Source organism: Pelophylax lessonae (assembly GCF_965119305.1).
Source record: "Pelophylax lessonae genome assembly, chromosome: 4".
In the NCBI taxonomy this organism is placed as follows: Eukaryota; Metazoa; Chordata; class Amphibia; order Anura; family Ranidae; genus Pelophylax; species Pelophylax lessonae.
Window position 1 is genome coordinate 547193106 of NC_138771.1, and position 15430 is coordinate 547208535.

The window sequence follows — 15430 nt, forward strand, 5'->3', positions numbered from 1 at the left end:
GGCCCGTGAGTGAAAAACCTTGTTGGGACGCACACGACCTGGTTTGGCCTGAGTCGCAGCATACCCTTTGGCCGTCGGCACCCCCACCTCGAGTGGAGAGGTAGTCTCTCCAAAGTGGCGCCCACCTGATGTCGTTGGTATGGTGAGTAGTGTCCCCCCATAGCTCTTGCGGTCTCGGGTGGATGTGGGCCTGAGGGGAGCAGATGTTTCTTCACCCGTGTGTCTGGATCTGGTCGAAAATTGAGGCAGTGGCTTGTTGCCTACTCGCGGCTGTCCGAGTACCGTGCCAAGCCGTCAGGTGGATGCCGACGGATGACCTCACGCGACCGGATCAGACCAAAAATTGAGGCCGCTGCTTACAGCCTACTCGCAGCTGACGGAGCTGGCTGTCTGAGTGACCGGACTGCTGATAGAGCTGACGGCAGATCCGCGACCGGATCAGACCCCAAATTTTGGCCGCGGATTTGGGGCCTACTCAAGGCTGGCTGGCCGAGCTGCTGACCAGGCAGTTTGAGCTGCTGACTGGGGTGATGGAGCAGTAGATGGGCATCCCTTGAACCGGTTAGCACCGTGGGAACATAGTTGTGTGGGGGTACTCTACCTGCGCGTCTGCGTCACGGCTGGCCCCCTCTTCCCCTTTATAGGCGGCTATGTCTTCTTATGTAATTTATGGTCTTTAGCCGACGTCTCCTTGCTGGACTGTGGTCAGGGACATCCCCCTGCTTGTTATGCTTTCAGGGTGAGCTTAGCATATAGCTACTCTATTGGGTCTGCGTCCATGCACTTCGGGTGCTCTGCAATGAGGATGATTTCTTTTTTACTGCACATGCAAGGATGCGGGTGGATGCACTGATTGTACCCGTGCAGAACATTTTTAACATGGGGGTGGGGGTGGGGCGCCGGTCCCCCTCGGGCCCCGCAGATCCCTTAAAGGCGGCAAGGTACTCCCTTTTCCTGCCTATTGTGACAAAATTGTCGCGCATCAGTGGCGCTGTTCTAAACGCAATAATGGTAACCACGTATGGTGTGGCTAAAAAGCTGGTCTGTGGATCAGGCTTCCATAAAAGGGTCTACAGATCTCCCCTTTCTGGGGGACTGCCTATTTGGGTCTTTGTTGGAATCCGCCAAGGGCAAGTCACCGCGTAATAGACAGGGCCCTTATCTTTCAGCACATAGGAGGCCCCTTCGTGCCTTCGGCAGGCAGGAGAAAGGACCGAAGCCATTTAGGTCATCTTGGGGTTCCATGAAGACTTAGTCGGGTAAGCCGAGAACAGGCCCCTCCAGATTTGCAGACAATTCTCTGTATGCATGAAAGGACGCTCTCATCTGTATCTGGGGTGGGAAGACTGTCTTTGTGTCCTATCTGGAACCATAGTCCTCCTTGATTCAGGACAAATGGGCAAACGAGCTGCTCCAATTGGGTTACAAGATCAAATTCAGGTCCCGACCGTCAGACAGATTCTTCCCATCCAATCTATGCCTATCTTCAGATCGGTTAAGGGATCTACGAGAGGTGGTGCAAGATCTGCTGTTGCAAAGGGTGGTTGTGCCGATTCCCTCTCGGGAACATTTTCAAGGGTTTTATTCAAACCTGTTTACTGTTCCAGAAAAAGAGGGAAAGTGTGTCCAATTCTTAACCTCAAGGCTCTGAATCGATTCGTGCGGGTACAGAGGTTTCGAATGGAGTCCATTTGCCTGGTAGTGGCGCTCCTACACCAAGTGGACTTTTTGGCCTCTATCGATATCGAGGGTGCAAATCTGCACATCCCTATTTACGCCGGACACCAGCGTTTTCTTCGCTTTGCCGTTTGGTCTCGCCTCCGCCCCCAGGGTCTTCACCAAGTGATGGCTCCGGTATTGGCATTACTGTGACAGCGGCAGATTGCGGTACTGGGGTACCTGGGCGATCTCCTTAAGACTCTCATTCTGTTCAGTTGGGCGACTTGTCAATCACTGTACGGACTCTGCAAGAGTTCGGTTGGAATATCAATTTAAAAAAATCAATCTGAAAAATAATCTGGTCCCATCTTAAAAGCTTGATTATCTGGTTCTGATTCTGGACTCCGCTTCAGTGAGTGTGTTTCTTCCCCCGGGAGAGCTGCAAAGTTGCAGAAGGCGATTTGAATGCTGTTCTCCAGCAAATTTTCCTCTCTGCAGACTTGCGTGCGAGCCTTAGGTCTGGAGGTTGTCGACCTTCGAGGCGGTTCTGTTTGCTCAGTTCCACACGAGACCCTTACAAAGGGAAATTTCTTGTCAAGTGGAACAAAAATCCAAAATCCTTGGACACTATGATTTGGTTGAGTCGCAGCACAAGGAGTGCTCTTATGTGGTGGCTTCGCTCGTTGGCCCTACGCCAAGGCAAATCCTTCCTCCGTTGTTTTGGACCGTGGTAACCACGGATGCCAGCTGGGGAGAACGATGCCACGGCTGTGGCTTATGTCAATCATCACGAGTGTCCTGGTAGCCCAGGAGGTGGCCGAGATCCTGAAATGGGCAGAAAATTGTGTTCCAGCCCTTTCCACCGTGCATATCCCAGGAGTGGAGAACTGGTAGGTGTCAGGTGTTGGATCAGGAGGAAGGGTCCCTGCACCCGGATGTTTTACACCTGCTATGTGTTCTGTGGGGCACACCCCACTACGACCTGTTAGCGTCTTGACTCAAAAAGAAGGTACAGAGGTTTGTAGCCAGGTCTCGACATCCTCTGGCTGACTCCACAGACACTCTGGTGGCTCCTTGGGGTCAGAATCAGCTGATTTATGCATTCCCTCCGCTGAAGCTCCTGCTGAGGATACTGCACATAATGGAGGTGGAAGGGATTCTGGTCATTCTGGTGGCCCCAGACTGGCCTCGCCGGTCTTGGTACACGGATCTGGCAAGGTTGGTGGCCGATGCTCCTTGGAGACTTTTTCTCTGGGCAGATCTGCGGTCTCAGGAAATTGTACATCTCATGGTGTGAATCACTGAAGGTGCATCCTTGCTTTTTTTTTCAGTGGCTAGCATTTTGGCCTTTCTCCAAAGAGGGGTTGAACAGCGGTTTGCCTTGGAAACTACTCTGTTGTTCAAAAACCTCCCTTTGACAACATTAGGGAGATTCCTCTGCTTATACTGTTACCAAAGGTAGTCTTTTTGGTGGCAATTACCTCTGCTTGCAGAGTATCCAATTGGCGGCGCTATCCTGCCGTTCACCTTTTTATATGGTGGTCCACAGAGAGAAAGTGGTACTTCCACCTAATCAGTTGTTTCTTCCTAAGGGATTGTCTACGTCTGCTGCGAACATATTGGATTTTTGACTTACCGTAAAATCTTTTTCTCTGAAGTTCATTGACAGATGCAGCACACGCCCCTCTATCTTGAGTAGGTTGGGGTTTTTCCTCTGCTTGCAAAGAAACTGGAGCCTATAGCAGAGTGTGTGGGTGTTTGCTTGCAGGGGCGGCCCCATAGGTGTGGTAAAGCTTTTTCCTACCTAGTGTTCTACTCCCTGTAGGGGGCAGCATAACCCTGATGGTCAAGAATTATATGGAGCTGCGTTTGTCAATGAACTTCAGAGAAAAGTCTTTTACGATAAGTCAAAAATCCAGTTATTGTCTATCATTTAAAAAAAACACTTATTCAGCCAAGGACTAATATGTGCTTTCCTGCAACAATCTGTGTGATCCTTAAGGTCCAATGCTAGTAATATCTTATTTTTCTGATATGACTGGCATACATAGGAAAAAAAATACACATTGCTAAACTAATTGGCTAGCAAACTTGTGTGTGTTCCAGTCTTAGATTGTGAGCTCTTCTTCTCAGGGAAAGGGGACGATATGAATGGTTTGTATTGTGCAACGTACTGAATAATACGGAAGGATGATTATATTTAAAGTAAATCATGTTTGTTTTTTCTCTGCACACCTGCCTTGACTTGGTAATGCACACCATCAATAAATCTTCAATTATTGCTTTTTTTTTTTTTAAGAGAATAACCACAAAGAATGCATTTGGACTACATCTGATTGACTACATGAGTGACATTCTGAAGGAGAAAGGAAGTGAACTTACGAACTTCAAGGTAAGTTTGTCACTTACTCCCATTATGGGCATTTGTGTTGGATAGTTGTATACTGATGGAGTTTCTTTCTACAGGTTGCTGCTGGGACACTGGATGCCAGTGCCAAGATCTATGCTGTGCGAGTAGATGCAGTGCATGCAGATGTGTACAAAGTATTAGGAGGCCTTGGAAAGGAATCACAAGGACCAGAGCAAGCAGAGGTCCAGGAAGGTGGTATGTTCTCTCGATTTTATGTGATCATAAATGTTCTGCGCTCAAAAAAAACACCCAAATGGGCTAATGGCTCCCGCTACTATCAATATATTAACCATAGAATGCATTAAAGGGGTTATAAAGCCTTAAGGTTTTTCATCCTAATGCATTAAAGGTGAAAAACCTTCTGTGCTACAAAATTCCCCCCGCCATTGGTGTCCGCTACTGTCATTCAAATGCTGTGCAAGTGGGGGGGGCGCAAGTCCACATGCTCTGTTTCAATAGACAGAGACGGAGCGGCTCGGGAGCGAACACGCACAGGCGCCCTCATAAAAAGCGGCTTTCCATGGGGGCACTTGACCAAGTCAGGGAGCTTGGAGCACCAGCTGGGGACCCCAGAAGAAGAGAATCGGGCCTGCTCTGTGCAGAACAATTGAACAGAACAGGTAAGTAAATCTAGTTAGTAATTAAGAACAAAAAACCTTTAATGTCGCTTTGAGGTAGAAAACCTCACAACTACTTTAATGCCTAAATTCAGAAGATGAAATCTGTCAAATTGGAAGATTTCTTTGGGTAACCCATGTGATAAAGGTACAAATGCCCCCCCCCCCCCCAACCTTTATACAAGGAAATGTTCTGTAAATACATTTACATTACATTTATTTTATACTTCACAGTATCTGTTAAGAAAAGGCACACTTGTTTATAGGCTTTGACACACCAGAGTGGGCAGTATGCCAGGTATATCTCACACTTTTTCGATCTGTATCAGATTTGTGTTTGATGCACAGATTTAATAGTGTAACACACTCCTCTCTGAGGAAAATTGGTATCACCTTCCCATAAATATGTGTATGTGTTACAGAAAGCTTTTTGTTTTAAATACGTGTATTGTGCATGGGTTGATCTTGATGATTATGATGTTGATGATGATGATATTCTATTTAAAGGTGATTCTAGTACAGAGCCTCAAAATACGAAACGTAGGCGGAGGCAACACTCTGTGGATACAATTGAACAGAATTTGAACAACATCACTCGCTCAGCAGCAGATCGTGTTGATCAGGTAAAAATCTCCTGTTAGGAGCACTTTTTTAAAAGGCACCCTATAATATGAAAGGCAAAGAACTGAGGCTTAAGGCCATGTTTTAAGCATGTACTATCTAGTAAATGCTTGGGCTAATTTAAAAAGGTTCTCTAAAATGTCTAAACTGCCAGTCTTTTTTCCCCACTGTGCCACCCTGCGCCGTTTTTCTAAATGTGGAAATTTGTGTAAGCAAAGGCAGCAATCCCAGTCTCTCCCACACCCACTTGACAATGCCTAGGCTCAGTCCCCAGGCTTTGTTTTGGGAGAACCTGGCCTTCTTTCCACACCAGCCAGCTTGTGCTTTTGATTATTCGTAATGCCAGGTTAGACATTTTGGTTAGCTAGCAGATTCTTTAACCTCTTCCTGCCTCCAAAATGCCTGTATGCTGCGGGTGGGCCTTAATGGCCAGCCCCGCTCATTTGTGTCCATGTGGGGGTCCAAGAGTTCTGAGCTTGCTCTCAACACACTGACCGAGCTTTCATCGTCCGCTCTCAGTCCTTGTGTTTGTGCTCCAGTGGGGACGGGCTCCCAAACATGTCCACTGTGAGAGCCAAGTGGGATTTCACCTCCTCGTGCGAACACCCACCTAAAGGGTTGCTGGGAGGCAGCTGGAAGGGGGTAAAGGGACAGAACAGTGCTTTTGAATGTTTCTTTCTTTGCCTATGATGACCAATACATACCTTTTTAAAACATTTTATTTTTTAATCTCCATATGAAATGTATATGAATATATCAAGTATTCCCATTTTCAGATGGCCCCATATTTCAAGGCTGTGCTCACCTTTTCCAGAAATTGGCCTATTGGGCCCCAGTGAAATGTTCATTGATTTTGTCATGCCTGTAGGCCATTTTGACTCCCTCAGAAATCATGCCTTGTTCCCTGCATGTGAAAAACTGCTGGGACACTCACTCCCAACATTACAGGAGTGAAAAACAATGGTTTTCGCACCCTATCAACTAGGCAGGATGTGGTGTTTGCTAACTGGGAGTTCTTCAGCTAGGCTTCTGGGGATGCTCAAATGGCCTACAGGTATGACAATAAAATTATTGAACATTCTATAAAACTGCATAGTGTGTTTTTATTTTTATTTTTTTTTTTTTATGTGCTGGAGACCCTTGACTGCATAAACCTTTTTTTGGATGGGTGAATTTAAAACTAAGTTTTTTTTTTTATGTAATTTTTAAAATCGTAAGTTGTAAAAGAAAACAAACAAACTGCATGACATGCATGAATGTTTTATATAAGTTATTCACATAAAATTACATGAGTGTCTGACTGCAGACGCATAAACATCCAAGCACACATTTACTGACACCCACATTTCTCTTCTGCAGATTGACCCTCTCTTTCAGAAAGCCGCTGCCTCGTTTGATGAATGCAGTACAGTAGGTGTCTTTCTAACTGCTCTGCGCTGTTCCAGTTATCACAGTGAGCTGCACTTTGATGATTATGTGATACCACTGTCCACCATCCAAGAGGAACAGGCCCCAACTCCAACATCTGTTGACACAACTGAGCTAAAAGGTATGTCACTCAAAATCTGTTCCTCCTTTACAGTGTTTATAGTCGTTCTTTTGTTCTTACAGATAATTATATTCTTATAGGAAGTAACTAAGAGATCCACTTGTTAAAAAAAAAAAAAAAAAAAAAAAAAAAAAAAAATTATATATATATATATATATATATATATATATATATATATATATATATAAATTAAAATTTACCCCAAATCATTAGTTTTTAACATGTTTACTGTATGTCAAAGCACACTAAGTTCTGATATCTTAAAAGCATGTTTTATGTTTTGACCTGTTTATACAGTGGGGAAAATAATTATTAATCTCCTGATTTTGTAAATTTGCCCACTTAAAACCAGAAATGAAGGGTCTATAATTTTTATCCTAGGTGTATTTTAAATGATAGAGACAAAATATCAACCAAAAATCCAGAAAAAACACATGATACAAATGTTCTAAATTGAGTTGCAGTTCAGTGCAACTCAGGAGGGATTTTGGTCCACTCTTTACAGATCTTCTCTAAATCCTTAAGGTCTCTTGGCAACTCAGTTTCAGCTCCCTCCATACATTTTCTATAGGATTAGGGTCTGGAGACTGACTAGGCCACTTCATGACCTTAATGTGCTTCTTCTTGAGCCACTCCTTTGTTGCCTTGAAGGTATGTTTTGGGTCATCGTCAGGCTGGAAGACTTATCCACGACCCATCTTCAGTGTTCTGGATCAGGGAAAAAGGTTCTCCTCCAAGATTTTACATCAATACATGGCCACATTAATTGGCCCCTCAATGCGGCAAACCTTCAGCAAAGAAACAGCCCCAAAGCATGATGTTTCCACCTCCGTGCTTGACTGTAGTAGGGATTGTGCTATTAAGGTCATAGTCAGCATTTTTCTTCCTCCCAAACACAGCGAGTCCCCCCTCGTCAAGAAGGCACATGTGTACGGTCATGCCAATGAAAATATAAATGATTCAAAGAAGGATTGGGAGAAAGTGCTGTGATCAGAGGAGACCAAAATTGAGGTCTTTGACATTAACTCGACTCGCTGTCTTTGGAGGAAGAAAAATGCTATCTATGACCCTAGGAACACTATGGTGATCAAATACTTTTTTAAGCACTGAACTACAACTCAATTTATTACATTTGTATCGTGTGTGTGTTTTTTTTTTTTTTTTTTCTGGCTTTTTTGTTGATATTTTGTCTCCATTATTTAAAATACACCTATGATAAAAATGATAGACCCTTCACTTCTTTAAGTAGGAAAACTTACAAAATCTGCAGGGCATCAAATAATCTTCCCCACTGTATGTATTATTTTTATGAATGCGTACCTTGCACTAAAAATAAGGTCCACTTTATTATCCAGGGCCCTCACCCCATACAATGCTGTGTTAAAGTTTAAAAAAAAAAAAACCTGTGGAAGCAAAATTACTAAATATAGTCATTCCAGCTTTTGCACTTAAATGTGTGATCTCTTTTATTTCTGGTGCGATCCTCGGCACAAAGAAGATTCCAAATTTCATGAGAAAAGACTCCAACACCGTGCAAGACACAACATTTTAGAATCTCTCTGGATAGTTGCATTCATATAAATGCATTTTATTTACTTTTTCTCTTACGTCCTCCGACAGTCGCCGCCTCTTCATATTCGTCACAATGGGTTAATTGACCTTTGCTCCGTAGGAGTAGCTAGGCAACAGAATATGTCAATATTAAAGCTTTTAACATATCCCCCTCAGTCAATACCCTCCTGCTTCCAGTTCCATACCTCAGTTTCATTGTCTAGCTTTCAGGGGTTAGCTGGCTGTTTCTGTGCTGGGGTATTTTGTCTCAGTCTTTCTCTTCTTTTTGATTTTATTTGAGTTTTTTTCTCTCTTTACTTAGCTGTTACTTTTGTCAGCATTAGTTAGTTCTTCTGATGAAGAGGATCATGCGGGCTTGGTCTCGGGCTGGCCCCCCTGGTCGCAGGTTGTGGGCCAGTGGCTTCCCAGCCTGCCATTGAGCGTTCAGTCAGGTATTTTTCCTGGCATATGTGAACGACCCATCCCTGTTCGCTGCAGGGATGCTGTGGTGAGGTGGCTACCTCACCGGACGCCATGCGGTTTCGCACCGCAGTTCTTCTGCGTCCTGGCTGCGACTCTCCCTGTCCCATGTGCAGTGGCTTGATCGCTTGTGCGGGTTCCCCACGCCATTCAGAAGGTAAGTGTACTCTGTGTGGGGACCTATCTGTTTAGTGGGTGTCAGTCTGGGACTGTGAAACCCTGCATGTCTGGTCACACTATGGGGCTCCCTGTCTGGATGCTGCTGTGGGCTGCAAGGAGGGGGGCTGTGATACACTGTTCTGTGTTACAAACTGTGTGATTTCTCTGTGTGACATGTGTGACTATATGTTGTACATGCTGTGGTACATGTTTTGTGCAACATGCGGCGGCCGCTGCTGCGGTCCGCCATTTTAATGATAACTACAGGCTTATGAGGGCTTCTTCTAAAAGCTGGGAGCGGCGGTTTTGGCGCCAAATGCCGCCATTTTGGCGGCGATCGCTCCGGCCTCATGTAGCACTGCATTTACCTCCTCCCCCGGCGGCCATTTTCTTGTAGCCTTCCATAGGCTTTATAGGAGCGGCTTCTGGTACATCACTTCCTTTTCCCTGGGCACACCGATCGATACAGCGGCAGCAGTGATCTCTCCAGGTTTTTATCCTCCTTAGTCCTGTGTTCCTTGTCTAAGTTTGTAGTTTTCCCTGTGGGGGTCGACTTGTGCAGGTGTGTGTGAGCGGTGGGCTGCGCTCGCCGCGCTTTTAAAGGGGCAGTTACCCTTTTTTTCTCCTACACACTTCTGGGGGCATGGATTCTCAGGAAAGCAAATTTCCTCCCCCTTTCCTGGGTGGACAAGGGGCTGCTGCTGTTTCCCCTGAGGGGGGCGATTTGGCCACAGTTGTGGCTAACCTGGCTGCTCAGGTGCAGATGCTTGTGGCTGCTCAATCCACTGAACGGCCCAGAGTTTCAATCTCCTCTGATTCAGAGGGCGAAGGTGATGGAGCTGCTATGGCTGGGGTCCCCTTTTCGGGGTCCCGTTCGTCCCTGGACTTTGCAGGGTCGGAGGGGGATGCAGAGGTTGAGGGGGTTGATGATTCTCCCCCTGGCTCGTCTGAAGAGCTTGCAGTCATGGATGAATTGGTTGCTTCTATCAAACAAACGCTGCATTTGCAGGATGAACCGTGTCCACCTGCCGTTCTGGCTTCTTATGGGATACAGCGGAGGCGCAAAACTTCGCAGGTTTTTCCTTGTACTGAGGATTTTCAGCGCGCTGTTAGTAAACAATGGCTCAATCTAAAAAAGCCTTTTGCTGTGCCAAGTAGGTTCAAGCTGCGTTATCCCTTCACTCCCGCCACTGATGAACGTTGGTGTGTGCCGCCTCCGGTGGATCACGTGGTGGCGGTTTTGAATAAATCCACTGCGATTCCGGCAGAGGATACCCCGGTGTTCCGGGAACCTACGGACAGGAGGCTGGAGTCTCTTGCCCGTCATACTTACTCGGTTACCGGTTCCATGCTGAAAGCTATTTTTGCTTCCCTTATGGCAGCTCAGGCTGTCGCGGATTGGACGCAAGTACTCAGGCGCGTCCTGGTGGCTGATTCTGCCCCGCCGACGACTTTGGCAATGGTGGATCAGATCCATCAGGGGGTCATGTATTTGTGTGATGCGGAATTGGATGTAATTCCTTTGGCTGCGCGTGTACACAGCGTGGCGGTGTTGAGACGCCGTTTGATTTGGCTAAAATGTTGGTCTGTGGACCAATCGTCTCGCAAGACTTTGGCTAATTTGCCCTATTCGGGATCTCGTCTTTTTGGCGACTCACTGGACACGCTGATTAAGGGGTTCTCTGGGGGTAAGAGCACGCTCTTGCCCCAATCTCACAAGGCTAAGGGCGCTCAAGGTAAGAAGCACGCTTCGTTTAGGCCCCTCAGGGGTCCTTTCGTGCCTTTCGGTCGCACTATAAGGGCAAACCCTTCAAGGGTCAAGGCTCCCAAAAGAAACCGTGGGCAGGTAAGCAGAAGTCCGGCCAGTCCGGATCCGCTGCCCATAACAACGCGGCCTGAAGGGACGCCCTCACCCAGTTCTGGGGTGGGGGGACGTTTGCTCGATTTTCTTCAACCCTGGCTGGCCCGCGTTCGGGACAGGTGGGTTCAGGAGATCGTTCGGTCCGGGTACAAGATCGAGTTCCTGTCTCGGCCGGCGAACAGGTTTTTTCCCTCAAACCTTCAACTGTCTCCGGAGCGTTTGCGGGATCTGCACCTGGCGGTGCAGGACCTGCGGGCTCAGGGAGTGGTGGTTCCGGTGCCTCATCGGGACAGATTTCGGGGGTTTTATTCAAATCTGTTCACTGTGCCCAGAAAGGAGGGCAAGGTACGTCCAATTCTGGACTTGAAAGCTCTGAACCGCTTTGTGCGGGTTCGCAAGTTCCGTATGGAATCCCTGCGCTCGGTGGTGGCTGCTCTAGTTCCGGGAGAATTCATGGCCTCCATCGACTTGAACATCCCCATTTTCGAGGGTCATCAAAGGTACCTTCGTTTTGCCATTGCGGAGGATCATTATCAATTCGTGGCGTTACCCTTCGGTCTCGCTTCGGCTCCGCGGGTTTTCACCAAGGTGCTTGCACCGGTTCTGGCCTTACTGAGAGCCCAAGGTATCTCAATCCTGGGATATCTGGACGACATTCTGGTTCGATCTGCGACCAGTCAGGGTCTGGTGAAGGACCTGTCCGTCACGGTGCAAACTCTGCAGGAGTTTAGTTGGAGGATAAACTTCCCAAAATCGACGCTGTGCCCGTCGGTTCGTCTTCCCTATCTGGGTATGATTCTGGATTCGGTTCAGGCAAGTGTCTTCCTACCGGAAGACAAGCTCAAAACGCTTCAGGACGAAGTCAGGTCCCTTCGGGACATTCCGTGCTCATCCCTCCGGACGGGCATGAGGTGTTTAGGTTTGATGGTCTCGGCTTTCGAGGCGATTCCCTTCGCCCAGTTTCACACGAGGGATCTCCAGGCGGAGATCCTGTCCAGGTGGGACGGGCGTCCACAATCTCTGGATCTTCAGATATCGTTGAGTCCTCGCACAAGAAGCAATCTTCTGTGGTGGCTGTAGTCCCTGGCGGTGTCGGGGGGGCAAGTCTTTTCGTCCGCTTTCGTGGACGGTGATCACCACGGATGCCAGCCTGTCGGGCTGGGGTGGTGTTCTGTCCGCCCAGGGAACTTGGTCGGAGGAGGAATCTTCCCTTCCGATCAACATTCTGGAATTGCAGGCAATCAATCTTTGCCTTCAATGCTGGACGGACAAGCTCCAGGGCTGTCCGGTTCGGGTTCAGACGGACAATGCCACAGCGGTGGCCTGCATCAACCACCAAGGGGGCACCAGGAGTGCTCGGGCGGCTCGGGAAGTAGCCGACATTCTGTCTTGGGCCGAGACGCACGTCCCGGCGATAACGGCAGTTCACATTCCGGGGGTGGAGAACTGGCAGGCGGATTATCTGAGCCGCCAGACTCTGGACCAGGGGGAATGGTCGCTCCACCCGGAGGTCTTCCAGATGTTGTGCGCAAAGTGGGGTCTTCCGGATGTGGACCTGTTCGCATCTCGTCTGAACAACAAGGTGGGAAGGTTCGTGGCAAGGACGCGCGATCCTCGGGCAGACGCGTCAGATGCGTTAGTGGCTCAGTGGCATCAGTATCGGCTGGTGTATGCATTCCCACCAATTCAGTTGCTATCCCGGTTCATTCGCAGGTTGTCCTCGGAACCGAAAACTGTGATTCTGGTGGCGCCAGACTGGCCTCGCCGGTCTTGGTACGCAGACCTCGTGAATCTGGCGGTCGACGCTCCATGGCGTCTGCCTCTTCGAGAAGATCTTCTGTCTCAAGGACCGATATTCTATCCTGCTTTACAGTCGCTGGCTTTGACGGCCTGGCTGTTGAGACCGAGGTCCTGAAGGATAGGGGTCTCTCTCCGGAGGTCATTCATATTTTGATCAATGCTAGAAAGGCCTCTTCGGGGAAGATATACTACCGTACTTGGAAGGCCTATTTTGCCTGGTGTGAGTCCAGGGGGTATTCCCCTCGCTCATACTCGGTTTCGAGAGTGTTGGCTTTCCTTCAAACGGGCGTGGACCAGCGTTTGGCGTTGGCCACGATTTAAGGGTCAGATTTCTGCTCTGGCCGTTCTTTTTCAACGCCCTGTGGCGTCTAATTCTCTGGTTGGCACCTTCGTTCAAGGGGTGCGACACCTGGTCCCTCCTAGGAGGGAGCCTTTGCCTCCATGGGACTTGAACCTTGTTCTGTCCTTATTACAACATGCTCCTTTTGAAAAGATCAGGGAGATTTCGTTGCCTCTGTTGTCCAAAAAGGTCGCCTTTTTGGTGGCGATCACTTCGGCTCGCAGAGTTTCAGAGCTGGCAGCTTTGTCCTGCAGGTCTCCGTATCTGGTACTCCACTTGGATAAGGTGGTCTTGCGACCTAATCCTTCTTTTCTTCCCGAAAAGGATTTCGGAATTTCACCTCAATGAGAACATTGTCTTGCCTTCGCTTTGCGCGGAACCTAAGCATCCGAAGGAGGTGGCCTTACATTCCTTAGATGTTGTTAGGGCGATCAGGGTTTACCTGAATTCGACAAAATCCTTTCGCAAGACGGATTCTCTTTGTCCTTCCTGAGGGACCTCGGAAGGGCATGGCGGCGTCGGCTTCTACCATCGCCAAATGGATCAGACAGACCATTGAGCAGGCATATGCTTTGAAGGGGAAGGTTCCTCCTATGCCTGTGAAGGCGCACTCTACCAGATCTCTGAGTACGTCTTGGGCCTGTCATCATCGGCTTCTGTGGCCCAGGTGTGTAAGGCGGCGACTTGGTCGTCCGTTCACACCTTCTCAAAGTTCTATAAAGTGGATGTTCAGGCATCTGCAGATGCTTCCTTTGGCCGCAAGGTTCTTAGTGCGGCAGTACCTTAGGGTCCATTGTTTTTGGGCCCTTGGCTGTTTGGGAAGTTTTTTATCCCTAGGTTATTTGTTCTTCCTGTGTTGTTGCTCCTGTTGAGCAAAGTTTTTTTTTTTTCATGCTGCCCAGCTGGTTTCCTTCCTTTGGTAAGGTTACTTTCTCTGATGTGGAGACTGCGTTGCCTTAGGCGCGGCTGCGTTTCCCACCCCTCATGTTTGCACTGCTTTGGGACGTCCCCATTGTGACGAATATGAAGAGGCGGCGACTGTTGGAGGACGTAAGAGAAAACGGAATTTTTGTAAAATCTTACCTGTAAAATTCCTTTCTCTGAGTCCTCCGACAGTCGCCGCCCCCGCCCCTCTTTGGGGTTTGTTTATGTACTCTACTGCTATTCTACTGAAACTGAGGTATGGAACAGGAAGCAGGAGGGTATTGACTGAGGGGACCACCCTCTGGGGGTGGGATATGTTAAAAGCTTTAATATTGACCTATTCTGTTGCCTAGCTACTCCTACGGAGCAAAGGTCAATTACCCCATTGTGACGAATATGAAGAGGCGGCGACTGTCGGAGGACTCAGAGAAAGGAATTTTACAGGTAAGATTTTACAAAAATTCCGTGTTTTTTTTTTTTTTTTTTTTTTACATTACATGGGAATGAAGGCCCTGAATAACGAGGCAAACCTTGGTTTTTTAGAAGTTCTACTTTAAAAGCTAAGTTCTTTGGAACATGTATTTAGGGTGTAACATGTTCCGCTCCTGCTTGCTTATCCCCCTCACTCCTTCCCCTGTGACAGCGGGTAGGGGTTCTTCTCCTCCCGCAGCCGCTGTCCCATTTTAAAATTGGCACAGCGCTCTATCCACACAGTTGCATCATTCTTTCACTCTGTCTACTGACCCTTTCTCCAGCTTTCTGTCAGCGGAGGCCGTGTTTTGCCGGAGCCTGACACTTATAGACATTTGCCAGCTCCAGTAAAAAGCTTCACTTTTTGCAAGCTTTCTGCAAAAATTATTTGTATTTATTATATCTTAAATCCTATATCCAGCCAAATTTTTTACTTTTGCATAGATCAAGAGCTTGTTGGATTTCTACTGCTATGCAGACCGCCGTTAGATTTTTCTTCATCACTTTCTGTCTAAGTGATCAGATTTTCCAGACCGATGAGGGAAGAATCTTCTATAGGGACATGGGCAGCAATAAATACTGACATGGCTTCTATTCTTCATAAACAAACTGAGTTGATGTTAGAAATCTACCCTCACTACCTGTCTAGTGCCATTGTCACCCGGGCAGGAAGAGGGGGGAAATCTCTGTAACAGAACCTCAGATAATGGTAAAAATGTGACCACAGGTTTTAAACCTTTCCCACTTTATTGAAAACTGAAAGAAAATGTTTTGGCATTGCACTCTCTAAAGGAGCTACATCTATGAAATTTTAATGCGTTTTGCTGTGTGACCTATTTTTTATCCCCTGGTGGAGTCTTATATGGGAAAACTTCTTCTTTGCAGCTCTTGTGGATCAGTGTGTGGAAAAACGTTCCTTATGTCCATCACTTGCAAAATTTCGCTCAATGCAGCTGGACAGTGATGTCAAGGAGGAGGTATACCCACC

General features: G+C 47.6%; 1 protein-coding gene across 1 annotated transcript in view; it reads left to right on the forward strand.

The window, feature by feature from the left end:
• The window catches only part of NCAPH (non-SMC condensin I complex subunit H), a 207752-nt gene that overhangs the window by 12849 nt on the left and 179473 nt on the right, over positions 1 to 15430 (forward strand). Inside the window, exons 4-8 of the mRNA XM_082255769.1 lie at positions 3959 to 4051; positions 4126 to 4264; positions 5194 to 5309; positions 6667 to 6856; positions 15328 to 15419. Of these exons, the coding sequence (XP_082111895.1) occupies positions 3959 to 4051; positions 4126 to 4264; positions 5194 to 5309; positions 6667 to 6856; positions 15328 to 15419 (630 nt within the window). The remainder of the gene's footprint in view (positions 1 to 3958; positions 4052 to 4125; positions 4265 to 5193; positions 5310 to 6666; positions 6857 to 15327; positions 15420 to 15430) is intronic.